General features: G+C 42.7%; 1 protein-coding gene across 5 annotated transcripts in view; it reads left to right on the forward strand.

The window, feature by feature from the left end:
* The window catches only part of shroom1 (shroom family member 1), a 32,439-nt gene extending 6,399 nt beyond the window's left edge, over positions 1 to 26,040 (forward strand). Inside the window, exons 1-10 of one of the 5 annotated variants that reach the window (XM_049591794.1) lie at positions 144 to 265; positions 3,928 to 3,988; positions 15,580 to 18,511; positions 18,622 to 18,808; positions 19,037 to 19,089; positions 19,537 to 20,178; positions 20,359 to 20,958; positions 21,561 to 21,669; positions 22,244 to 22,516; positions 24,361 to 26,040. In XM_049591794.1, coding sequence (XP_049447751.1) covers positions 15,801 to 18,511; positions 18,622 to 18,808; positions 19,037 to 19,089; positions 19,537 to 20,178; positions 20,359 to 20,958; positions 21,561 to 21,669; positions 22,244 to 22,516; positions 24,361 to 24,615 — 4,830 coding nt within the window. In that variant the 5' untranslated portion in view covers positions 144 to 265; positions 3,928 to 3,988; positions 15,580 to 15,800 and the 3' untranslated portion in view covers positions 24,616 to 26,040. Of the gene's footprint in view, positions 1 to 143; positions 266 to 3,927; positions 3,989 to 12,787; positions 13,253 to 15,579; positions 18,512 to 18,621; positions 18,809 to 19,036; positions 19,090 to 19,536; positions 20,179 to 20,358; positions 20,959 to 21,560; positions 21,670 to 22,243; positions 22,517 to 24,360 lie in introns of those variants that run through there. The other 4 variants (XM_049591791.1, XM_049591793.1, XM_049591790.1 and 1 more) reach the window with 4 other exon arrangements.
* The last annotated feature ends 1,580 nt before the right edge of the window (positions 26,041 to 27,620 follow it).

The raw sequence follows: 27,620 nt of genomic DNA on the forward strand, positions 1-27,620 counted from the left end.
CCACACCATTTTTCCCCCAGGTTACAAAGTCCAGTGTGTGTTGCGCTGTTTTCTGGTGAAGTTTAATCTCTGTGATTTATTTTACAGCCTTAACCCCCCCTTCCTCCTCTGATCCCCCTCTCCTCCCCTGCTCCGAGGTAGGAAACCTGCGCTACCAGCAGCAAAAAGAGCCCATTGTGATCAGCTCCACCAAAATTAACCACGGTGGCAGACTCTGTGCTGGGAAACACAATGGAGATTAGAGATCACTTGACTCCTGAGCGAGGTGATGATCAGTACTATTAAGTTACTGTATATGTTTCAAAAGCAGTGCCATTAAAAGTTAACCCGGAGCGTTTCATCTCTGCAGAGGCGTCGATACATTGGGAAATCATGTACATCCTGCAGTCTATAGCCTGAGGTGTAGGTGGGACTCAGTAATTATCAGCACATTAGACACTCGTTTGTTCTTCCAACAGAGCTCCGACACATGTACGGTTGTCAAATATACTGACATGGAGGTGGGATGACTGCTAAATTATGATCCACGTAGTAATGGCGCTGCAGGCTAACAAAGAGCGACTTTATTCTGGATAAAATAATAATTTTCCTTTTCATTGTTATATTATTTTCGTCATATAGCTCTCTGCAGCATAAAGCAAACTTCTCAGAGGAAAAGCGCTTACCCAGGATTACTTATTAGCCTGTTCAGGAAAAAATTTTGGCTGTGTTACATCGATCAACTGCTTCCTAATGGCCTGAGGAATGACATAACAGGCTAAATGCTAACTCAGTGTCCACCTGGAACAGACTAATTAAATGAGCGATTATTTTCCTGTCAACAACAAGGCTGTTGCTCTTTACAGGTGTGATTTTTAGAATGTAGCAGCACTAGTTTGTACAATATGTGGGCATGGAAAAGCCATTGAGTAACTTGTTGAAAGCTGAGATCTTTGCACTCTCAAATGTAAAGCTGCAATTTTGCTTTTTTAGTGCTAAGCTGTCCACTAAATCAGATTTATGAAAGGTTCATTTTACAGAAAAAATCCCCCTGTAGACTTGATGTGGCGATTGAGGGAGTGAGAGGCAGGAGAGAGGAGATAAATTCCTTGTTAGGGAGCCAACTTACTCAAACTTTCCCATTGATTTATCAGACCCAAATTAAGGCTTTTTATAGTTATGATGGGAAATGCAAAGACTTTGTTGCAAAACATGTTCATTTCGTAATAACAGGTGGTCAGGGTTCAGCCGGAGCAACTGAGATCTTTTAATTAGGGCTGAGTTCTTTTTCCTTGATAGTTTTTGGTTAGCATTTGCTGATGTTTGTTTTTGTATGTGTGTATGTGTAGAAGCCAAAGACACAATCCACCTAAAACGTGGAATTACTCAGTTCAAGCAAAAAAAAAATGGAGCTTGATCCAACAAACACCACATCAGTGAGGATTTTTCACCGGCTTTACACATAACTTAAACAGCTCAGGCCAACAGAAACGGCAGATTTGGCGAAATCGGATACCTTGTTGGATGTGATCAAGCCATCTGTTATATTGTGTGCTTTGGGCTTTTTCCATATCAAATTGTGCCTTTCAAGGTAGATGGAGTGAGGTTTGCTGTTGTCTGCTCTGGGCAGATCAGTTCAAATGTTGTAGGTGTTTCAGTCAGCATCTATCTGCAGTATAAATTTCCCATATGTCTCAGTACCCAAAGTCTGTATGAACTGTGACACTGTGAGCGCAAAAAGTTGATTTGCCCCAGTTTTTTATGTGTTTAACAGTGATAATTCACAAGAAAATAGACTGGGTCGATAAACACAAAGTCAAGATTTACCTTCGTGTGTCAACAGACCGTAAATCAGCAAAGTACATCAGTAAAAACAGTTGACAAAACTGAAGCTTATCCTTCTCTACAGGAATGCTATCAATATTCTCCTCACATGCTATAAAGGGAGAGTTCACCCCAGATCAAAAATACATATTTTTCCTCTGACCTATAGTCTGTATTTATCAGACTACAATGTTTTGGTGTGAGTTGTCAAGTTGTCAAGATAATCCACAGACCTTGTTGTGAGCAGTTTCATGTAGGAACTACTTTATTACTACCAAAACTACACCAGCTAACCGTTTCACAGCACAGAAGGAAGCGTGCATCTACTCATGGATGAGAGGCTTGTGACAGCGCAAGATGTAAACATTCAGTACGTTAACATGCAACTTGAGAAAATCAAATTATTGGCTTAGTCCGACTGAAACAGGACTTTTAAATGCACGTAAACAGCTTAGTCTGACTGAAATTGGACTATCTGTAGCTTGACTAACACCTAGATAATTCGATTGAAAATCGAACTATTGCTGCATGTATGCACTTAGTCCGACTGGAGTCGGAGTTGGCGTTCTGCGCAGGCACCACTTTTTCTTTCGCGGGCTTTCACCCAGAAGAAGAAGGAGATGACGAGGCAGCAGTGCAGTAACTCCCAGAAAAACAAACAAACAAGCACCATGGCGACCAAGAAGCAGAAGACGCACTTCTGGATGGACGAGGAAACTACATTCATGCTCCGAAAGCTAAAGGAGCTAAACATTTTGAAGTTTATGGATGGTAGGAAAACGCGAAATGCGGATTTATTAAAAAAAAGTTCCTGAACAAGAACCAGAACTAGAACAATATGCACTATATTAAAAGGGACACAGCACCGCCTATCCAGGTGGAGTCAGACATACTTGGTCAAAAATTCAATTTTCTCTTCTGCATGTATACTCAGACAAGAGGAGAAGTCCAACTTGACTGATTAGCTGAGCTATGAGCTTAGCTCAACTGCTGTGTGCATGTAAACGTGCTGATTGACGGCATCCTCCTCAGCTGATCTGTAATGTTAGCTAGGTGCTAGGTGACCTAGCAGTAGATGTACTGTATGCTTCATTCTGTATACTGATACAGTTGGCGGATGTAGTTTGGTAGAATGAAAATAGTTTTTACATGAAACAGTGTAACCATGTCATAATTTCTGGAAAGAGACATTGCTGTTGAGATTTTAAAACGCATTTTTTTGGCACTTTGAGCAATAAGCTCGTTACAAGTATACAAGTATAGTTCTAGTATTTTCAAGAGAAGGCAGATATCACACCAAAACAGTCTAGACTGATAAATAGCTTTACAAATAAGAGATAAAATATGGATTTTTTATGGATGAACTGGCTTTAACCTTTGTCTGTGTCTGAGGAATGAGTGGGACACAGAAGTGTAAATAGAGGAGAAAGAGACTGAGTGAGATTTGAAACCAACCTGTCAAGGCCAATAAATTACTGGAACTTGAACAACAGTAATATGAGACAGAGGGTTTCTGCATGTAAGGACACCTGTTATCCACAAGATCTTCAAATGCTTAATTATGGATCATCACTTCCGCTTGGATTAATGCACTTGGTCTCTCAGGGTGGGTGCTCCTGATAATTTGTGCAAAATCAAAAAATGTGGAGAATGTTGGCCACTTTTTAATCTGCTTAATTTCTCCTGACAGTTGGAGTCTGTCCTCACATGGATTTAAAATCTACTTTCTCAAGAATAACCCTTGGTTCAGAAGTGTTGTTGACTCCAGCTGCAGCCATGTTGGGGTCAGTGGGGGAAGTGAATATTAACCGCTCTCCCCCTCACACAGTGTCTCTGTTTGCCTGGCGGGTTCTTTTGCAATTCAAATCTCCAGTGCAACACTGAGCAAATGTTTCCTTGTTGTGCTGCTACTGCTGCTCCACAAGGCAGCGTATCGTGTATCCGGACTGTCCTTTTCATGCTGCTTAAAGCATCCTGGCAGGTATAAAAGGAGAGATTAGAGGCATGTCTGTTCACTTTCATCACGCCACATTAGGTAGTGGACAGGGACCCAGTTTCTCACACCTTTATCCTATTTATCCTCATATTTCTTTTTGTTTTCTGCTGTTCCTCCTTCCTTACCAGACATGATGTCACAGACCTGGCCATGTAACAGCAGGAGCTCCACGCATGGATGACTCTCGCTGTCAGTAAGCCTTTTCCTCTGACGTCAGTGTAGAATTTGTGTGTATGTGGCCCATTAAAATGACCGCAAGGATGTACGCATGACTGAAATTAGCTCTGTGTATTTGTTAAAAAGAATTCAGCCACTGTGACTACAGGGCTGGATCAACATAAAGGGATTTTTGCTGAGTTTTGATCATATTTTAATCAACTCATACGTGTGTTTTGAATCAGATAAAGGTGCAACAGAAGATAAGTCAATCACAGTGTACAAACATTGAGCAAATGGAGCTGAGAAGAGCTCTAATCAGACAAATTAAGTAAAAACACCTGCCTTGGTGCACCTTCCTGTTAAGTGCTCACAACTCCCCCTTAGGAATCATCAACATTATGATGCAGTATCTTTATTTGCTTTCTTTCTGAGTATGGTCGTTATTTCTGTTTTTGTACAGATTTAGCAAACAGTATATAACGTGTTAATTAGTCATATTTAGAAGTCCTGGTAGGTGGGGTTTTTTTCAACTTTGGACTGATCAATCTTTATGCTAATCTAAGCTAAGAATTACCTGTAGCGTCATATTAGCATACAGACACAACTGGTATCCATAGACCTTTTTCACTTTTCTTTGACGTCACAGTAGGAAAAGCACAGGTTTATTTAATATCACAGGAGACTTATGTTATTCCCTATTTTAAGTCATAAAATACATAGATGTATACATGGCCAAATATTCATATAATGAGGCAAATGCATGTAAAAGTAATCGCTGTAAGCAAAAACCTCAGGATTCGGACTGTTCCGAATACTCCATTTCAAATGGTTTTTCTTCTGACGCATTTCTTTATATGGTCATCTGCTTCAAGCACACTACTGCAAGTGTTTACATTATGTAGCATTCAGTACTGTAACCTGCCTTTTGCCACTCCGGGAGATCGAACATTTAGCGTGTCTCAAAGTAGATAGGATAGTTAGTTGATGTACAAAGTCATGATTTCTGTGACTGCTGAATGACAGGAATAAGTTTTGTGTGTTTTCTCATAGAACCTGTTCCCTAACATCTCAGTAACCCGAGGCTATAGACACAGCACTCCATCTGTTTTAGCTAAATGGGTGAAAAGATGTCCTGAAGAAGGCCTTGTGAAGTCACATGAATTGAACAGCTAAATCTAAGGCGTACTCTGTTACTCAGCACTATTGCTTAATACTTATTGCCAATTCATGCGTTCGTGATTGGTGCTTAGGCGTCTCTGCGAAAATCGCCCTTGGCACTTCTTCTCTTGCATATTCCTCTCGCTGAAGGATTAAATATCTAATGTCATTATGCAAGGGGTATTGAAACTAAAACTTTGTCCCTGTGATATAATTAATCCTCACGACATGAAACAATCAGGATGTTTCACTCAATGTGACGTCCAAGCCTGTGTTTCGAAAATTCAAGGGTTCCAGGTTCTCAAATACCGACAGGAATACTTGCTTTTAACAATCAGTTGATTACTCAAGAAGATACATTGATTAATCCAAAATTAAAACAGATGTCAGTTGTGGCCATACTTGTAGAAAATCATAACTTTACCTTATATCGCTCTGCAACTAGTGACCATGTTGCCTTATTAAATGATCCCACAGGTTTATAGTTCTGTGACCTTCCTGTATGCGCAATTGTTTGTTCTGCCAGGAAGTGCTAGGCTATGCTGTGCAGGCTATCTTCTTCTTGTCTTATCTTAACCTGCCATTTGCATGAGACAAGAAATGACACTTGAGATCATTACACATCATTATTATGTATTTAAATAGAGTAACAAACTCAATAACACAGATAGGCTTCATGTAGAAGAACAAGTCTAGCAATAGGTCCAACTGGGAGCTAGAGGACTCATCATGCTATTGTATTATAATTATTTACTTATCTTATTTACCTAACATGAGGACTGTCTATGGCCCGAGGTCTGATTTGCAGGATAAACAGAGCATTATGTAAAAGGACTGAAAGTTTAAATCTTTGAATAAGAGTCACATATTTTGTTAGACGCCGTCAAACTGAGGGCTGTTTACTGAATATAATGACCTGTTTGCTTCACCTGCTGTATCTGTACCTGCCCCGGCTGCTTATCAGGCACATTCCTTTCCATGTGCGCTTGCCAAATAACCAAACAAGTGACAAGGCTCCGAGGGCCATTGTGCCACGCTGCCATAAAGTGTCAGGTGTTTGGCCTGCTGATCGATATTGTCGCCAGTCTTATCCAATGCAGATAGCAGATTGTTTTATTGCATGGTTTTTATATTGTATGCTGTTTGAAAGTGTCTGGCAGACAAAGTTGAGTCTCACTGTCTGTAACTTTCTCTTCTTTCTTGAAGACCAGACTTTGTGTTATCCACAGTTTTAACAAGCGTCTACAGCCATGCAGTGTTAAGCTGTACTGCACAGTGGTACTTTGAGCTAAATGCTAATGTCAGCATGCCTACATTTTGTTAGTTTAACATGATAACATGCTAATATTTGCTGATTAGCGCAAAGCACATAAAGTGCAGCTGAAGCTGGGGGGAATGTCATTATTTTTACAGGTAATTGGTAATGAACCAAGGTAATGGGCATGTTAACATTTTGCCTTGATCATGGAGCTATTCATGTCGTCGTGGTGATTAGGGTTTAGTACCATTCACATTTGAACCGATATAGGTTCTGGTATCTGGAATTCGGTACCACTACCCAACAGTACCTTTTTTCGGTACTTAACTTAAATCTGTGATAACAAAACATTTAAAAAATAGTAATTTTTGAACAAGTTTCAGGGGTGATGTAGTAGACGAAGAAGCAATTCTGCTAATTTTCATGTCGTCGAAACTAGTCAAAGTCAAAGTTCCAATGATTGTCACACACCTGAGTGTGTGAAATTTGTTCTCCGAATTTGACCCATCCTCCGAGGGATGGGTGAGCAGCAGTGGTGCCGCGCTTGGGAATCATGTGGTGATCTAACCCCCCAGTTCCAACCCCTGCTGAGTGCTAAGCAGGGAGGCAATGGATCCCATTTTTATAGTCTTTGGTATGACCCCACCATGGATCGAACCCATGACCTCCCAGTCTCAGGGCGGACACTCTACCGCTAGGCCACTGAGCTGGAGCGGGCACAAAGCTCTGTGGCTAGTTCACAGACTTTAGGCTTCGCTGCACTTTCACCTCTTGTCTAAACCCAGCGTTCTCATCCAGATGCACTTCAGGTACCGAACTTTGGCACCTATGGATTTAACATGAAATAGCACTTGGTAGTACCAATGTAACCAGATCAGTACCCTCAAATGTACCAAGTTCGGTACCCAACCCTCTTTGTGCTAGAGAAAAAGTCAGGGAATCTTGAGGATACATTTTCCGGGAACTTTGCATTATCTGAACTACGTTTTGTTCCTATCCATCTCATAGATGTTGAGATATTTCACAGGGTAACTGCTGCTAGCAGTGCTACAAATACATCATTAAACATCTACCTTCTCCACTGCATAGCTATCGACACTAAAGACAAACTGAATACTGTGACAATTACCAATATGTTACCACAGTATCTGTATAGACTTAGAAGTGTGAGGCAGGCTGAAGGAAAGTGAGTACACACAGATTCATTATTACTAAATAACACCTGGAATATGTTGACTATCAGAGATTGAATAAGTACTGTAAAAGAGAAACGTCCTTGAAGTCACCATAGAGGTACACCTCCAGAGTCTTTCCACGATATTGCTTCCCAGTGCTGTTTTCATAAAGACTTCTAAGAAACTACATTAATGCTACTGTATAAGTAAAAAAAACAAAACACAAACACGAGATACATTTACATGGCAAACAATAAGCTCCTCAAGGGGAGCAGAGCAGCAGTCGTTTAATGTAGATTGTGAAAAATACCAGAAAGAAACCAGGTCATATCGTATGGCCTTTATGCCACACCACTCTGTATAAAGTGTGATAAGTCCGTTAACAGCTTTTGCTACGGATTTAACCAGCATTAATACATTCCATGAGTAACGGTGTTGGACGGGGCATATATATACTGTACAGTGCAGCTCGCACTAGGACTTAATTGTTCTCTGCTCCGTCTGCTGGCATGCTTAGTTCTATTTTTTGTCGGGCCTGAAATAGTATGAAACACAAACTGATGCTTATTATGTGTTCTCGTTAAAGGTGCTAAATCATTGTTGCTAAAAGGCATCTGTCCTCGTGGTCTTTCATATAACCAGTGTTTCATCAGATGTTAAGCATTTGCAGCATTGTTTTTTGTTTGCTCTGTTCATTGGTGCAAATGATAAAAAAAATACAGGTTGGGTGGGTTAATACAGACCATTGATCACGACATCGAAGTCCCTGTGAGATTGATTAATGACTGGTTATATTACAAGACCAACACATGTATTTTAAAGTCAGTGTCTCTCTGGGAAGTCTTGACCTCGGTGCCAAACTTCATGCGCTCCTGGTGAGGTCATGCAGTGTCATAGCTGCCGCAGCACCAGCTCAGGGGCCACCATGGTTGAATCCCTGCATCTGTTATGTGTCAGATGGTCGGACCACAGCTTGTTATGTAACAGGACAGAGATGGTTACTGCAGCCTGGCAGGGCAGGGACAGCTATAGACAGGAGGTGACACAGGGTGCGCTAACTGGTATGCGTGGCCACATCATTTTTTGACTTTTACAGACTTAACAATTAATCGAGTATTGAGAAAATAGCACACCCGAACATGTAAAAGTAGTGCAGGGAAGTTGACAGATGATGCCCAGAGAGCAATTTATCTGTCCTGCATAGACTTCAAACAGTGTGTCTTTAGGGCCTGTTGAGAGACATGGCCTGATCTATAGGACACACTGGGGACCCAAGAACAATAGGGTTGTTATTTTTTTTAGGATAATATTTTTCCATAATGATGGATTCACTGAGACTTTCCCCACCTTTGAACAGGAAGTGGGTCATTTGCCATTGTGTGTTTTTTCCTGTGGTGTTTGTCCTCAGCTTCCTGCCAGGCCATCTCTTCTTACTCACTTTCTGTTTTGTCTCCTTTCATACATTCCTCACCTCGGCCCTCTTTTGTCACTGTGGCCCCCCTGTTGTTGGTGGTGGTATCACACATTTGCTCTTGATGAGGTAGTGTTTTGTTTCAGTTGCTCTCACTGTTTTTTATATTGTAATTCAAATTTGAACGTATACAATCCAGGTAGAACTTTTTCTGCAAGTTTATCGTTATCATGGCAGACACATAGTTTGCTGCATAACTTTTTATGCCACATATAAAGAAGCAGATGACATGGCACTTTGACAGCGTTCAGTTTAGTACCCAGTTCCCATAGTCCAATTGCCTCTCTCGTTATCCTTTTCACAATCACTCCACATCTGACTTTGATCCAGATCAGTATGTTCTCAAATTTTAATACACATTCCAAAGACTGAAAACGATACGCTGCAGTAATGATGAATTTGCACGCCCCATTTTTAGACCAAACACACTCAAATAAAACTCCCTTTGCTCGCAGCCTTGTACTATTCCAGTGCAGAGGAATTCCTACAGTATCCAGTTAAACTCGCCATGACTAGATCATATTGCAGCCCCCCGAGGGGTCCTTAATACAAAAGTAATTGTCTTCTCAGAAGCCACTTGAAAGTAATAAGAAGTGTATCATTCACAGAGGCCTGTGTTCAGTTTGAGAGCTCAGCTCTGCCACGCATGATGCAGTTCCTGGTTAATGGTTGACCGGGGAGGATACAGAATGCTTCACTGTTTGTTTTTTATGGAATATTTATAATGCACTCTTATTGACCTTGCTGCATTTTGTGTGCATGGGTGTGTGTGTGTCATTATGAAAGCATTGATTGTGTAAGTAAAAGCGACAGATGACAGGGCTGTTGGTGATTTGTGTAAAGCAAGTGTTGTTGTCCCAACTACACGTGTATGCACTCAGTAGACCTCTCAGTTTGTGGCCAGCTTATGGTGAAAACATCATGAAATCAAATGGATTGAATGTTAATATTGTCAACTAAGTATTTAGGCCAGATCAAGGCAGGAATGCCGAGCTTATTAGAGTGTGACAGCTTGTGTCGGTCAGCTAGAGATTTTAGACACTGTTGTGAGCACTGCCCAGCAACACACAGCCATAGTTTCTCTCCCCTGCACACACACAGACACAGACGTGCTGAATCTCTGTCTTTTTTTTGGGGGGGGGGGGTGTTTGACACACATACAGGAGTAATTGCACTACAGGTGGTGGTGATTACAGTACATGGCAACACAGCTTTCCCTTTCCTGCTAATAGATGATGTGCTCTGTCAGTGCTCACCACTCGACCACTTCCACCTTTTCAAAAACAGCTTCCTGTCTTGTTCTGTTTGATCGGGGACAATGGGAGTGATGTTTTTCATTTGAATCCAGAAGTGATGTCATTGTCCAGCATTTGCGCATTTGTGATGCCTCCTTTATCCATGTTATTACCACAGATTTTAAAAGATTTTAAGACACCAGGTAAAGATTTGGGATACGTTTCTAGTGGCTTTTTAAATCTCCTCAGCCTGCCATGGAGTTAAGGGCACCTCAGTGGTATTTAATGGAGGGTCAAGCCCCACATACACTGTACATTGTGGTTAAGTAAAGAATATAATGGTTCACGTTTTTATGAAGGCCTCCATGGGAGCCAAAAGGTCAGTGGAACGATTTTAATCCTACACAGCAAGTAGCTTAAATCATTAATGTCTTAAGCAAGAGTGGTGCCTCTTGACTAAGATCTACTGTATGTGCATAGTTTTGTTTTTGTTGACCTTTTATTCAGTCGCCTGTCCTCAAAGCTTCAGACCAGTTTTGTCTGTTCTGTTCTATGGGAAGAAGAGTCCACTTTGTGTTACAGTTAAAAGTTTTCCTGTGTTTGCTCCCATGGTGCATTGTGCTCGTTGCGACAAGGCAGCCAAGGCAAGTTTATTTATATAGCACATTTCAGCAACAAGACGTTCAGGGTGCTTTCCACAAAACATCAAAAGCATCTAGAGGAAGAGTATCAGAAACACATTATAAAAAGGCATTTAAATACAGTTAAAAACAGTCATTAGAGAGCCGAGAGAAAATAAAATAAAAACAAGCTACAATAGAATAAGTCAGGTATAAAATGGAAGAATAAAAGTTACAGTGAGGTGCAAGAAATGAGTATTTAATGTAATAAAGGGCAGTGTCAAACAGAAAAGCGTTAAGCCTTCAGCAATTTGCTGTGACTTTATTCTAGATATATAGTGCATAAAAACTCAAGAGTCAGTTCAATTTAGCAAAGAGTGTAAGAATACAAAAAATTAGTTGTTTCTGAGTTAAGTCAAACAGATCAAAGTCTTGTTTCACATATGACTGCTCCTGATTGACAGTGCAAACACTAGTATTTTGAGGTGCAATCCATTTAGCTCCTCAGTCAGATGTCCGTCAACCCATCATCATCTTTATCAACAGACTTAACAGGGCCAGTGAGGCTAATAAGCTTATTGCTTTTGGCTTGCTAGTTGCTTGGCCGGCTACCATGGCATCAGCCACTATAGTCCCTGAACTTCCTGCTTGTCTCCTGTATCTCCTTCTCTTCCCTGTTCGTTCACCTTTCGTTATTGTGGTTCTGCTGCATTTTTTGTATCATCCCGTACTTCCTGTGTCTGTATTCTCTATTTCTCTGTCTGTTTCTGCCTTTTGCTTCTCTCCTTCTTCTGCCTGGTGGTGCAGTCTCGTGGCTGCATGGTGAAGGTCACGCTGGAACACATAATCACCAATGAAAGACAAAAAAAAAAAAAAAAAAAAATCCGAAAGAATTTAACACCCCCCTCCCATCCTTCATTCCTTCCTCTCTCCATCAGCCTCACCCCATGTGCTTTCTTTCACTTACTCATTCATTTCATAAATCCAATCAGTGTCCTTGCCTGACACCTCCCCTGACCTCGTTAGATTTTTGTCAAAACATATGGTCTTAAAATTCTTACGCTTCTTAGTTCACACTCTCTCCTTCCCCTCACCATGATATAGTACTTAGCTCAGTGGTCATGAGCTTATCCTTGTTTACACGTCTCTATTTAACGTTGACCCCCTGTTGGAGCGCTCTGTAATCATGTGTGGAAAATGACTCCGTAAGTCCTGTACATCATTTTATCAGCCTGCTGGCCACATAGTGCTCAGGTTGCATTCATTTTAAAGTATTTACACAGACAGTAATACTTGAATAGCATAAAAAAGTCTCATTTAAATTTGTCGAACACAAAGAAAAGTCTTGTCATCAGGCGGAGTCAGCGACATAGTGATGACACTTTTTGCAACCACTTCATCTGACACTGTGCTTGTAACAAAAACTCCACTGAGCATGAGCAGTGCCAGCCACCACGGAAAACAATAGCGAGGGCAACAAGGGTCTTTGACTGATGCTAGACGATCACACAGGAGCTTTGAAAGTTGGTGGTGTCATTGAGAGCGAGTTTGACCCATGCGAAAGACACATCAGTGTCAAATAGTGTATTTAAATGCTTAGTTTCTAAAATAAATTACAGTAATGAAGGTCTTTTTATGTCTTACTGTAGAGGTGGTTGCTAGAGGTTTCTGCAGGTGGTTGTTGCTGTGTAACTTCTTTATAACAGGGCTTTGAAGGGGTTTTAAGTAATAAAGAGGAATACAGGGGAAATACGAGAGAAGTTGGAAAATGAGGGTGATGGTAGGGGATACTTGGTCTTCTTTTTTTGGGGTGGAGGCTGGGAGGTCACCCATACACCCACCAACCCCACCACCACTACCCCCTCCCCTCCTCTGTCCTCCCTCCTGCCTTGGCTAGTCTCCATGTGCCGGGCTCAGGGCCTTGGGAATGAATGGCGCCCGGCCTCTGCTCCGTCTTTGAAGCCAGCCAGGAATGCGAGGCCTCTTTTTTTTTTTTTTTTCTCCTCCTCTCTCCCCTCTCTCTCTGTTGTTCAGGCGGCCGGCAGCACTAGCAGCTATCTGCGGCAGTGAAATATTCCCTCCGCTGCGCTCATTGTGCACTGGAGAGCCGGACGTCATCGGCTGGCCAATCAGTGGCTCCCGCTAGGCAGCCTCGGGTCTCAGTGGGGGGAGAAGAGACTCGCTAGAAGTCTTCCCTCTAATATCTAGCTCTCCTGGTTACTTGGTCTGGTCCCTCTTTTAGAGGAAGAAAGATGTTGTGAAAGAGAAACAAGGACGGAAATCATTCAGCAAAGCCTTACTTAAATTGAAACTTAGGGAACTTATTGCTTTTGCAGATGGAAATCAGGAAAGTCAGCAACTTAGACTCAAAGTTTGGGTGAGTTTTTCCACTTCTTTCTTGCTAACAGTGCTCTCTAAACTTTACAAACTCTCATTCACACCAGTTTACAAGTGGTTGATCTCTGAGTAGCTCCCAGTCTGCCTTGTTGCTGTGACTGTTGATCCAGCTAGTGTTCAGCTTTCCTGCTGTCATTGTTCACTTCTCTTGTCTCTTGTTGTTGTGGTTTGCGTGTGAGGGTATTTGTCTGGGCTGGTCACCCTCTGCCTCACCCCCCTCCCTCCCTCTCTCCTCTCTGTACATTTTGTCACTGCCTGTCCCCTCCATCACTTCCACTTGAGCGCTCCCCTGTTTGGGAGCCTCTCTGTGTTCGCAGAGGGAAGAAGAGGGCTGGAAACCACACACACACTCACACTCACACACACACACACACACACACACACACAGACACACCACAGATCAGAAGGCCCTTCATAAACACATGGAATCCCCCTTAATACTGTAGTCTGAAAGGCTCTTGGGAGGTGGGTTTTGTGTGTATGCAAAACGACCACCTAGGATCATTTCTGATTCAGGTTTTTCAGCTCGGCCAGCAAACATGGCAATACTGGGAAAATGTTGCTCTTTAGAATTAGTTATAAAGGAGTTTTCGGTTGGCGGTCTAAATTACTAAGTGGTCATTTGCCTCAGGATTTTAATATTTATTTGTTGGTTGGGATAACCCAACATTTCGTGCACTTCCATCAGTGCTGAGGCCAATCTTCCATGCTGCCAGAGTTAATTAGCAGGTTGGCTTGTTTTTGTTTCAATAACATTGACCTTTGTGTGCGCATGACAGGTATGTAGTTTCATCTTGATGACAAAGTCATGGAAAGGCATGCAGGTCATTGGACAGAGAACCCTATATTTACCCTGTCAAGAGAGTCCACCGTAAAACCAAAACCTATTATTAACTTGCAGGGGCTGGTTTCTGTACTGAAGAAGACTTTTTGGATAGCTGATGATGGCAGCAGGTTTGTGTGTGTTACAGAACTGTAGTTTTATCCCTGTACGTTATTTAATTCTTAGACTGACCTATTGGTTGAAATATCTTACCTGTGTCTCAGTTGGAAATAAATTGGGTTTACAGCAATTTGCAAAACACATCAGCTTCTAGCACAGAATAATAGCCTGTAAAGGTTTTTTGAGGGTCTCAATCACAGCAATTTTAAGCAGTTATTTAGCAAAAAAAAATGCTTTAATGTCCTAAAAACAAAAAGGGGGAAAGGTAGAAAAGTCTTGACAGGTTGCAGTGCTGTATAACAGGGCATTATACATCCATCACATGACTAATCCTCCCAGATTTCTGTAGCTCCATATGGAATTCCTGAAATTTTTTCATCTGTGTGCTGCAACGTGCACCGCCAACCTCAAGGCCCTTAATTAGAGGCCTCGCTGATGCAAAACGGCAGACAGGCTCCTTCAACAGGTGCTTAACTGTACTGACCTACAAAACCAAGCTGTAGTGAACCATGTGAGCCGTGAAACATAAAAATGACTATAAAACGTATGCATTGTACACAAAACATCACCTGTGATTTTGACACTTTTACAGACACGATTAATTGATAATGAAAATAAACGTTAGTTGCTTACTAATTTTGACTTTTGAATTTTATTGTCAAGGAGATATACCAAAAGAATGAAAAACAACATTGTTATAATAACAAACTTTACATAAATTAAAGATTAAAACATTAGGTCATAATTAGGAAAATTAAAGGATTTCTCCCTTGATGCTGCCAAGTACCAGCACCTCTACTCTGCTAGGCAGGCATGAACAGTTGTCTCCTGGGAAAACAAATTCTGTTGAGGAGGATATGATTTGTCTTTACAACTTATAACAGATGGAGCATAATTTTTCACCAGAGGAATTTGACCTAGAAATGCCAGGCAAAATTTTTCTTACAGTTTTCTGGCATCTTAATGGTGTTTTAGCAGAAAGCACACTACAAAGAGTTGGTATATACTTGCAGGGTAGCTGATGGGGAAGTTTTTTTTTTTCATGCAACAGCTTAGAACAGGGTTTTTCTATGTGGCGGTGTAGCTGTGTGTGCCAGTAACCCAGTGGACATGCCAGGATGACAATCAGACACAAACATGCATGTTTGTGTGAAACTGCCACGCTGTTGCAAAGCAGTCGAAACTGCAGAGCAACTTTTCAGTATCGGATAATTGCTGTGATTTTTTTCCAGTTGCTGTTTGAACTCTTATTTTGTCTAAACATTTCCCTCTTGAGCAGTCATTTGCCACAGATGTAAGAGTATGAGTTTAGAGTCAAGATTTCAGGCTGATAACCAATTTTTACTCTGTGTTTTCTCCCGCAGGACCCACTGAGCAGACCCTTTAAAGAGGCTTTGAATAAACAAAAAAGGAGGCCCGAAAATGACCTAATTAGCGACAAGCGTGACCGACAACCTGGTGCAAATGTGTTGGTGGTAATTTCCCCAGTTTCACCCACAAGGAAGACACATGCATCAGCGCACATACACGTACGGCACATTAACAAACCCTGCCCTTCCCTTCCTGCCATCCGCCCCAGTCCTCCATGGATTCCTACAGCTTCCACTTTGAGAGAATGAGCAACGTGGACCTGCATCCTCTGAGCCTCCCTGTCAGCCGGCTCTCCCCAGCCAAGTCCAACAGCAGCATCGCCGACCAACTCGCCCACCATCAACACGGCAAAGGAGACTCTGCCTACAGCTCCTTCTCTGGTGGGTCCACCGCCCCAGATTACCCCTCTCCCTTTCTCCCAGACGACCTGCAATCCAGCTCCTTCAGCCACTATGCTGATCTTAAGTATGTAAAGTCCATTTACCATCCAACACAGGTTCTGCAGTCTGACTCAAAGACCATGGACCAGCTCTATCGCTCTGTGGAAGCTATCTCAAAGCAGTATCGCAACAATACCAGCACCAATGGCAACCACCACAACCACAATGGAAACAACAGTTTTCATACTAACAACAACAAAGCACTCTCTAAACAAGAGGTGCCTTTGGGGGCACCATCCCAAGGTGCTTACCCTCCTGCCCGTCCTCCTCCAGTCCCAGCACGCCTGGATAGTTTCATAGCCACAAAAAACTTGGAAAACAGTAGGGTGCACCATCAAGGCACTGAGTTTAAACCTCAGCAGCCACAACCTCAGCAACAGCCCAGACCCAACAATCGACTCCATCCACAGCTTCAAAGTTCGAATGCCCCAAAACCTGAGACGGCTAAACCAGAAACAGGAAAATCGAACCTCAATTCTGACCTAGTGTACTCAGTTTGGAGAGGCTCTCAACAGCAACAGCCACAGGCCCAGCAGCCACCAAGCTACCGCCCCCACCTCCAGAACCATGATCAGACCAGGGCGCTGCTGAATCCAGAATACCTTTTCATCACAGATAACAAAGCTGTCTCTGAACAGCAGAAGTCAACAAACATCCTAAGCCGATCACCACCCCGAGGCACAAACCAGCCTGAGCACCTGAAACCCAGACAGCTCTCCAGCAGTGGTGGGTGTAATGGAGACCATCACAACAAGCCTAGTGGTAGCAGTGGTCATTTTGAGGGTCAGCGCAAAAGGGCTCACTCAGCTAATGATTGGCTTGGTCCAGAGCCAGCCAGAGCTGCCAGTCCCTGGAATGCTGGTCAGAGTTTTATCAACAGCAGCATCCAGCATAAGGGTCAGTTCTACTTTGTCACGGGAGTGTGTAAGCCGTCTGAATCTGGCATGCGGACACACTCTGCATCTGTGTGTGGGTCTGAGGCAGGAAGTGAGAGCTCCACTGTGTTGGAGACACATCGGCTAAGAGAAAAAGAAAGATGCCACAGCACAATGGATAATTTGTTCAAACCCAGTGCTGTGACTCCAGATGAGAGTGAGGCTTTCACTTCCCAGAGCAAGGATTTGTCCCCCAGAATCCAGGATCAGGAGAATCACAGACTATCCTTCATCTCAACGCTGTCCTCTCGAAGCTTTGATGCTTTGGAGGAAATTGACATGCTGCAGAATCGAGATATTGGCCGCCACACTGCCAACAACCCTATATTCTACTGTGGACCTGATAGAAACTGCCCACCACATTCAATCAAACAAACAAAGGAGGTCACCTCTCTGATAAACGATGACCAGCCCAACCACCACAAGAGAGAGGAGCAGGTGAAGAGAGGGAAACGGCAGCCCTTGGGGGATGTAGCCAGTGAGAGGATAAACAAAGAAACAACCCCACTTCTGTACCATCTCACCGGAGCCAGCAGGGCAGTGTTGCAACCTAAAAAAGATGCTGGTTTCAGTATAAAAGGCAAGGAAACAATCCTAAACAAAGCAGGTCATGGAGACGTGGCTGTTAACGATAAGGAAAGACCTCCAAAAAGTGACACAGGCAAGAACGATAGAGGTGAAGTTATCTCTGTTGCCTGTAACACCCTGGATGACTCATTTAAAAAGTACTACAAAGAGAAGCTGAAGGATGCCCAGTCGAAAGTCCTAAGGGAGACGTCATTTAAAAGGAGGGACCTGCAGCTGTCATTGCCGCACCGTATCAGACCAAAACCTGAGCTGAGACCTGCAGTGTTTCACACTTTCACCCCATCACAGGACTCTGAGACTTCCACAGATACACTCACTCCCTCTGTGGCCTCTGAGGAGACAGAGAGGGGGAGCATCAAAGACGAAGTCAGGGAGAGTCAGGAGGAGATGGACAAAGAGACTGAGAAGGAAAACGGGAAACCCCCGAATGTGGCCCAGCCCCAGGTAGCACGCATAGGAGGCAGGAAGCGATTGACTCAAGAGCAGAAGAAGATGTGTTACTCTGAACCAGAGAAGCTTAACCAGATCGGCAATGCCCCCATCCACTCTTCATGCCGCTCCTTTGGCAATGAAAGTGACAGCCTGTTTGCAGCTGAATGCGAAGGAGAGGAACGCGTGCAGCAAGGAGAACAAGGACTGGTTGCATCACGGAGGAAGATGTTTGAGACAAGAGGTAGAGCCCTTTCAGCTCCTAGCACCTCAAAGACGAACCTTAAACATCTGCAACACAAGGCCCTGATGGAGTACATGGAGCGTAAGACGGGACAGAAAGTGGCTGAGCCTCAGCAGCCGGCACCGCAGTTACCAGCTCCATCCAGACAGAGGCATTCTCTGGGGGAGAAACCCTTCGACTGGGGTCCAAGGCCTCTATCAGGAAACAATGAAGGCAAAAACACCAGGAAGAAACTTCACAGACCCCACTCTGCAGGCCGCATCCTCGATTCCTCCTCCAGCTCCATCAGGTACGAAAGAGAAGCAGAGCCAGAGAGCAAGAAAATGTGTTAGATGCCTTTTTCTTTGCTGGTGTATGGATCAAATAATCTATATATTTCATTTTAATCTCACGAAACAGGTATGCCCAGTTCTTCTCAGCTCAGTCTTGTTCAGGCCAATATGCTGGCCAGTCGAATCAACCCAGATGGAGGGAGAGCCAGGGTCCATCTCAGGTGAAATCTGCATCAGTGGAGAGCCTGTTGGACCAACCAGAACCACCTAATTTCTTCAGGAGCAGATCCACATCCACACCACATGCGTTTCAGGTATGTTTGTTCAAATTTAGACACTTAGAAAAATAACACTTTAAGTCAGTGTCTGATGAGCTTTCAGTCACAAGTATGTGAAATTAACTTTCCAAAAATTATTTATTAACCCACATCTGGCTTTACTGTCATATGTCACACTCATTGAAAAGACTTTGTTCTTGAATTCAGAAGAAATTAAGGCTGCACAGATTCAAGTGTAATTCCTGTATTTTCTTTTGTCTGTAGGCACTTGACTACGAGGAGGATCCATTACCAGTTAATACTATAGAAACCCAGAGGTATGTAACAGTACTGCACACAAATTGGGACATTTTTATTGGTTTTAGGTCAGGAGAGTATTAGGTCAGCGAGTGTACGCTGTGGCACAAACTATAAATCTCCGCTTGATTCATAGTGGCACTGGAAAGTCAACACCCACCTGCTCCAGCAAACTAGCATTCCTTTCAAAAGATTTATGTGTGGGCTGTAAAAGAAGAATCATTGACTCAACCATTTTCAAGGAGTTGGCCTATTTCTTCAAACTGTATTGTGATTTGCCAGTCTTTGAAATGAAAATGCCCAGAGCCGTAACATGATGCATCTGTATTTGCCTTACAAAAATTGCATGTGAGATGCGATAGTTAAAAGTTGATTTAGTATTTTTTGTTTTCGTTTAAAGTTCTAATCATAGTGTGTATGAATCCATGGCTTATGTTACGCATTGAAACACTGGTTGTCAATGTCAGTCCCCAGATGAATGCCACTGAGGAGTCCTCAATAAAGCCGGCTCCTGAGGGCCAGCAGCGTGTCCGTGTGGTCACACAGAGGGGAAAGTCCATGGAAGAGCTTGGGTCATCAAAGTTAACAAGACCATCGGCCCTGAGTAAAAGTTCTGAGCAGCTGGATCAACTGTGGAGGGATTCTCCTGGACCAGGAGGGCCAGACAGAGACAAGAGGAGTGTTTCATTTTTGGCCGAAGTCAGGGGATCCCAGGGGCAGGACCGAGGGAGGAAGAAGCAAAATGTAACTGAGCAAGCAGGAAAAGAACCAGAGATTGTTGGTCAGAGGAACACTCAGGGACAGACGCAAAACCAAACCCAGAAAACACCTTTGAGGCAGAACTCAGAACCAGGAGAGGATGCAACATTAGGAACAAGGAGCTCAAGTAGATCCACTTCTCCGGCCTCCTGCTCCTCTTCGCGGGCCAGGGTTCACTCTGGATCTCACGGCCCAGTCGCAGATGAGTCCAGGTCCAGTAGACCGCCCAGTGAGACTTCATCTGACCCATCATCCCCCACATGTGTTGAGACCAGTGAGAGGGAGATCAAATCCACCTCGTCCACCCCGACACAGACAAAGCTGTCTTGTGAAAACAGGCCTAGCTCCAGGTAAGATTAGACTATGTGGCAATGCAGCAATGATTTGACTAATTGAAAGTGCCGCTGTATTCCACAGTGTGCATTATCATCATTTGAATAAGTCGATATCTTATTGGATTGTTTTTTTGGATTCTGCAAATACTGTTTTGGCCAGGTGTGATTCTTAACCATAATTTCTCTAACTCCCAGCAGAATCAGGACTTCTCCGTCCACGACTGGATCAGAGAGAGAGCAGTTGGTGGATGAACCAAGCAATGACGCCCCACAGCCTGATTCAAACCATGAAGTGTCTCTGAGCTGCGGCGTCACCACAGATCCATCGCTGTGGATTCTCCCTCCAGAGGAAGAGATCAAAGAGGAAGTCCAGACTCTGCCTCTGACAGACAGTGTTTTTGACGACGAGTCCACCAGCCCGGCCCCTCCAGTGCAGACAAGTGAAGCCTCTATGTCTCCCTGCACCTCCGTCTCTGACGCAGACATCAGTCAGCAGGTGGAGGAGCAGGAAAAGCCTAAAACGGAAGATGAGAAGTTGGGAGAAAACCAGGAGATGGAGGAGAGGGGAACACCAGAGGGAGAGACAGAGAGCCTGGAGAGGCCCGCTGAGAGACCTCAGTGGGAGGAGCTGGTAGAGGCGGTGGTCAGGGCTGACCAGTCACTGGCCAGAGTGCTGTACCCGCTGGCCAATCGTAAGACGGCGCTGATGCTGATGGAGCAGCTGCTGTCTGAGGACACGCTGTTGATGGAGGAGCACTACAAGAAGAAACAGGAGCAGAAAGGAGCTACAGAAAGGTAAACGTTAATGTCCTGGAACATAATACTTTGAGGTTAGTGTTAGTAGTTTGATTTTTTTGGTTAGTGTTCATAAATAAACTCCCACCACTTTATGCGACTGAGGCTTATTCTGAAATGATGAATATGACAGAAAAGCACTGCGAAAAGTAAAATCCTTGACTTTACATCCTCTCAGGTGACTGTATTTATGTTGTATACATGCAGCTGTGTAGATTAAAATAATAATCCATTACATTTTAAAACCAGTTTAGAGTTGACATGGTGTTTAGAGCACCAAGTTAATTAGGATTCCCGGTTTAATGTTTCTCCATGAAACTTGACGCTCGTTTCTAATGACCAAAGACCTGAGCTCCACCAGTGCTGTGTTACCTTTTGTTTCGTCACAAGCACAGACACACTGGGCTATCTGCTTACTGCTGTGCATGAACTCACATTTCTGCTTGTGTAAGCACACTTCAGATACGCAGAGAATGTCCAGCTGCATTGCAGAGTTTTGTCATATGTAAAGTAGAATGTACTCCAAGAGAAGACACTGTATGTGGCACGTAAACAGGGTGTGAGAAAGCTAGCTTGACCTAAACACGTGTTTCTTTTTCTAGCACTGAAACGGGGGAAAAGGCTGAATCATCTCCTTGTCCTCCTGCTCCTGACAGCCTTAAACCTCAGTGTGCAGACTCCCAGAGCAAAGCTGACATCACTGAGAAGAAGGTAATTATTACTTTATGCAAAACAGTGGATGTTTTTGTTCAAAGTGCCTCACAGCAAAATAGAACACAAAACACAGGAAGAAAATAAGACCTGTGTGTAGCCAAAAAATGTTAAACTTTACTGTTAACAACACATCTGTAAAATTGTCACAGCTTTGTTTGAATTTATACAGTAAAATTTACAAGAAATCAGACAGGACTTTTGAACCCCACACTTTGAACTGTGGACTCAAATCCTGTGGTGATTTCATATTGATACCATCTGGTTGCTATTTGGCCTTAAGTGGACGCATTTCAGACTGAGATAGTTGTGCGTCTCTTATCACATGATGCACTGTCTGTCTCTTATCAGTGTCTCCCACTTGGCTAATGTTTGGCTTAGCAAATAGCCTCCCCCTCTTCCTGACTGCCTGCCACATTCACTCTTGATACAGTATGCCTTTATCCATGATCCTATGACAGTAAATATTTTAAGCATTTAAGTACATTAAAGTATTTTATCCACATATGTTGGCCATGTTTCTCCATGTAGATCTCTGTAGCACAAATCTCTAATCTTATGCTTGAATTAACAGTGCCTATTGGTGACTTACATCGAGGAGCGTCTGCACTCGCTGGAAGAGATGCGTGGTGCCCTCCAGACGGAGATTCAGGACAATGTGGCCCACGGAGAGGCCCTGGAGGCGCTGGTCCGTGAGCATTGTCTGCCCGTGGAGCTGGAGAGGTACAACCTGTTCATAGGAGACTTGGAGAGGGTGGTCAACCTGCTGCTGTGCCTCTCTGCCCGGCTGGCCAGGGTGCAGAACGCCCTGAGCACCGTGGACCAACACACAGATGCTGAGGAGAAGGTGAGGAACCAAAACTTTTTTTCAGGCCCTTTCTTCAAAGATCAGTGGGTTCGTAAATTAAGGTTTTGAGGTTCTGTAGTGGGGGATTTTCCTTTCAAGAGTCCTCCTATCATCTAGCCCACCTTTGTTTTTCAGTCATTTATGTGTGCAAGGAAAACAGTGTGCAAAAACGTTAAAGTTGCCCTGCATAAGCAATTCATTAATATATTTCCTTTTTTATTTGTCAAAGTTACATACTTGTCTGATAGTAATACTGCTTTGAAAACTCTCTTTTGCCTCCGAAATTGAGATTTACATTTTTTTTTTTTTTTCAGCCGATTCTCAAATACATTTTATTAGTCACATCACACAAGTAATTAAAAGCATGGAGCCAAAGCATTTACATATGAATCTCTGTCCAAAACTGTATGAATCAAATCAAAATGTGTCCATGTTGCTTGTTCCTGTGTCTTCCTCTCAGCAGAGCATTAATATTGTGAATGAATCTGACTTCTGGCATCAAAGGTCAACTGAACTGCTTAAATAAGACGTGATAAAAATCTACTGATGCACTGCAAAACACCATCCTGCGCGGTGCTGTTTAAACTGTCCCATTTACACTCCTGTTCCCCCCCTTAAGTTGTTTACACATACACACTAACACATGCTACTAAAAAGCATACTGTCCTTATGCACTCCCGGGGAATATTATGCTAATGTTGCCTTACGGATGTCATGATTCAGTGCAGCTCATGTAGAGCTCCTGGCGAAGACGAAGACCACGAGTGTTAGAAGTGCGCGGCTGCTCCCATGCTCTCAGCCATACTCTCGTTCTGTTTGCTTTAGAACAGCAAACATACCACTTGGGAAAAGTTTAAGGGCGACTTTAAAGGAGTCAAGGTTTCTCTCTGAGTGGAATTCAGAAAATGTTGTTATCTGTGTTTAATTGCCCTATTTTAAGCTTATCGGTGTTGAGCCAAATGCTTTATCGGACAGTCGAAGATTATTTTTGATATAGTGAAGTTTAACAGGGCTGCACTTTTTCAGTTTGATACACTGAGAAATCACTTGAATTTCATCATGTTGCATCTGAGGTAGCTATCCTTCATTTAAAATGTGTTTACTCTGACATTTAGGTTTTTATTTCAGACATCATGAGTTGTGTCACAGGATCTCACTTTGAGTGCCTTTCTTTGTTTCCCCCCCTGAATATCCTGTTTCATTCCACCTCCCCAGTATTTACAGCATCACTTTATGTTTGCATGGATGCATTAGATTTCTAGATTTTTCCCTGAAAGGGCTCTTTGTCAGTTTGTGCATCTGTAAAAGGCCTGGCTGAATGTGCAGCATACTGAGGGCTTGTTAGAGGCTCATTTGTTTTCTTGCTGTTATCAGCAACACTGGTATTTACACTGACTCACCGAAACTCCAGCCCGGTTTCGATGACATTTGTATCTACCCTGCCCTCTGTTGACATAAGGAAACACTGCACCTCCTGCCCTGCGGCTGTTTGAAACATAAGCATACAACTTTCACAGCTCTCGATTACATCAAACGACATATTACCTTTCAATTTAAACATGAAATATAACCTAAAATAAAACACTTGGAGTTAAAAAGTAAAGCTTTTGAACATGATTAATTTCAGATTTGTCCTCTCAAATTCTGTCTTTGTATGAGTATGATTACAGCAGGATATTTACTTATGAATTTGATATTATGAGCATGGATCTGATGCTCTGCAAGACATTAATTTAAGATTTTAATGAAAGACTGAACATGTCTTTGTCCCCAGCAATATCATGACAGATAGAGAGATAAGCCAGTTATAATTCATGCTCTTTATTCTCTGTCTCTGCACCCAGCAATCTCTGGACAGTCGCCACCGTCTGCTGTGCAAACAGAGGGAAGACGCCAAAGATCTGAAGGATAACCTGGACCGGAGAGAGAACCTTGTCTCCACCTTCCTGTCGCGTCAGCTGTCCGCCGAGCAGCTGCAGGACTACCGACGCTTCGTCCAGACCAAGGCCTCGCTGCTAATCAGGCAGAAGGACCTGGAGGAGAAGCAGAGGCTGGGAGAGGAGCAGCTGGAGGTTCTTTCCAATAGCTTGAATCTGTGAAGGGAGGAGCGACAAAAGCACAGATTCCACTTGCATAGGAGGAGGATGACTTCCTCAAAGAGACAAGTAGCAAGTTTTGGCCGTAGTGGACACACAAGGCACGGATATCTCCGACACTTTGCACCCTGTTATGACTTTCTTTACTACAGGGCTCTCCTCATGTGAGATGAGCAATAAAGACTGTTGAAACTGAAGCTCCTTGCCTTTCTGCCCAGAAAGCTCACCCAGTCTCCGCCCATTATCAGTCTGCACAATCTGCAAAGTGCACCTAAAGACTTCCCCCCACGTATCGCACGTTTCCGTTGACTTTGAACAGCGGACTGAGCAGTTTGTCTGTGTGCCTTGACGTCGGTGTTGCTATGGAACGTTCTCCATTAGAGCTGCTGCGTGGAAACTTAGCATCCCCTGTTAGCAATTCAGCAACTGTCCTTCACTTTTTCAATACGACGGTAGCGCTACAGCCCTGTATCTGCACCTGTGGAAACCTATTATAAGCTTTAAGATTGTATTTCGGCCTGTGAGAAGGCTTCAGTAAAAAGAGCGTAGCCTGAGAGGGGGCGATGTACTGTATCATGTCAGTAAAATGTACAATAGATTTAGTAGATTTAATCTTTTTGGTTTTTTTGTAAATGTTCTTGTTTTTAAACATGTTTCAAATTAAGGCACTAAAAACCAAAAAGGGTGAATGAAAAAAGCACTTTGTAATGATACATAAATGCACATTTCTTCAAATCAGATTCAAGCAATTTCAAGCGAAAGCCTTACTCCCTCCGTTTAAACAATGTCTCTCTTGTTTGTGTTTTCGTTAATTTTAAATAGGAATGCCGAAATAATCTTTTTAAAAAGGTACACGAGCACACCCAGCAACAGTAAGGATTGTGTACAAATACCTTTCCAGCTAATTTCATACTTAATGTCATTAAGTCTTGATGATTTCATGCTGGAACGGTTTCTCATAAGGAGGTGCTAAACTTTAAAGGAGATTATAAGTAAGCAACAATTATATCACTGAGTATTTTCTCCCAATGTCCCTTTGTTGCAGAAGTGACACGTGATACTTGAAATACTTTTTTTTTGTAAGAGGAAGGTCCACAATCTTCACTTCAGGTGTCTTAAACTAATTTTCTATTCTCTACCTCCGCAGCGTAGCCCCTTTTAGACATATGTAACCTTTATTTAAACTTACTCAGTAGTCTTAAGTTAAATTGCTGGTCTTTTTAGCCCTGAATGAAAACACACTCTTGAATCAAATGTCCTTCCCTTTAATTTTTTTTTTAAATGCATCTGTGTTCCTACATTAATATGTCATTAGTTTTATAGTAATATTAATTTCTTTTTACTGAATCTTCAACCAGACACATTGGAGAGTCGTTTAAGAGTGACGTGAGCTGTTGCTCTGCGTCAGAGTGTGTGTGTGTGTGTGTGCTTGAAATCATGAATTTCTTAATTTCATGTGCGTAGAGATTAGTTGTCGATCAGAATGACAGAACTCCTCTCAGTGTTTGCCGTTTAAGTTTTCAGCGAATCTCAAATGAAGTCATGAAGTGATCAAAATGTTATCGTCCCTCAGGATATTAAACCTGTCGGCTGTACTGAAAAACAGTGATCCAGTGTATGGGTTGAATGTTGTGTGTATGATATTTGTGTAATAATAACCACAATGAGGAAGAGCATCATTAGCAGCCGTTACCCTTTAAAGAAAACATTTACAAACCAACTCAAATTGTCAAAAAATCAAGTGGAAACTCTTTTACGTTGAAAGATATTTCAGGATTTCTTTGCTAAATAGTTGGTCCACCCCTGCCACCACCCCTAAAACATTTCTCTGGAGATTTACAACCCCGTCCGCTTCAGTTTGCTAAACAAATGTGTGTTTGTTTTGGCCTTTGTGCTGACGCAGGGCTGAAGGGTTAGAAATACTCTCATGTTGTTCTCCGCAGCCTGCTGGAATTCCTGAAGTATGCAACATTTTGAAGAAAGAAAAGACTGTGGGGGGAGAAAGTGTGGAAAACTGCTCCCACAGAGGAGGAGCAGCAGCACATGGACTCATTTTTAGCTCCTGCTATGTGTGCACACTAACAAACATTCGACAGCTTCCTGAGTCATTTCTTGTTTCTGTCAAAGCAGTGTTTTGTCAAGGTCGCAAGAAAAACGGGCCTGTGTTTGAAGTAGGATTATATTTGTTTAGTTTGTTTCAAATGCATGTGACATTGATACGAAGAGAATCTGTTATAACGCTGAGAAGGAAAGACATATTTCAGTGAGTCCCAGCTGGTGGGATGACAGCAGACATTTCTAAATCCACATCTTCTGCTCTTTTTCACACCTGTTTCCTGTTGAGAGTTTGAGTTGTTTTTTGTGCCTGTTTGGAGTTGTAAATTCCACAATGTTTGTAATATTGTGAATAAATTAAGCTCTCCCTCTCCTTTCTGTGCACTGCATTTCTCCTTTTTCACTTACCAAAAATACGTTTGCAGACACATTAATCCAACCTGAACAGAAACAAACTATTGGTTCAGAAGCATCAGATCCAGTGGAAGACATGCTATACATAGACGTACAAATATAGGATACATGAAATATTTATGCTAAAAGCAATTTATGTTTTGCATTATTCAGTCTGTGAGAAGAGGTTGTATCCTGCCATATTATTTCTAATTACCATGTTAAATATCATTTGATGTCATATTGTGACTCTCCTCCTTTAAATGCCTCAAGTTTCCTTAGTAGTTGAGGCCTTCCTGGATTGGTGCTCCCTCTCAGAGCTCGTCTCTGCCCTCTGCAGTACCATCAACACACTGCTGCTGTGAGTTCAATTATTTACTGTCACTGACCTGGGAGCAAAAACACTGGCGCAACCAGCTTCCTCGCTGTCTGCTTTGCTTTACATTTTCTGTTCAAACACTATAAAAGCTTCATCCTCCATATTGGGGAAAACAAACTATTATAACCAGGGATTAAATCTGTGGGAAGTGGGAAATTTTGTCACATAATTGAATTCTGCA

The sequence above is a fragment of the Epinephelus fuscoguttatus genome, linkage group LG12 (genome assembly GCF_011397635.1).
Source record: "Epinephelus fuscoguttatus linkage group LG12, E.fuscoguttatus.final_Chr_v1".
Classification (NCBI taxonomy): Eukaryota; Metazoa; Chordata; class Actinopteri; order Perciformes; family Serranidae; genus Epinephelus; species Epinephelus fuscoguttatus.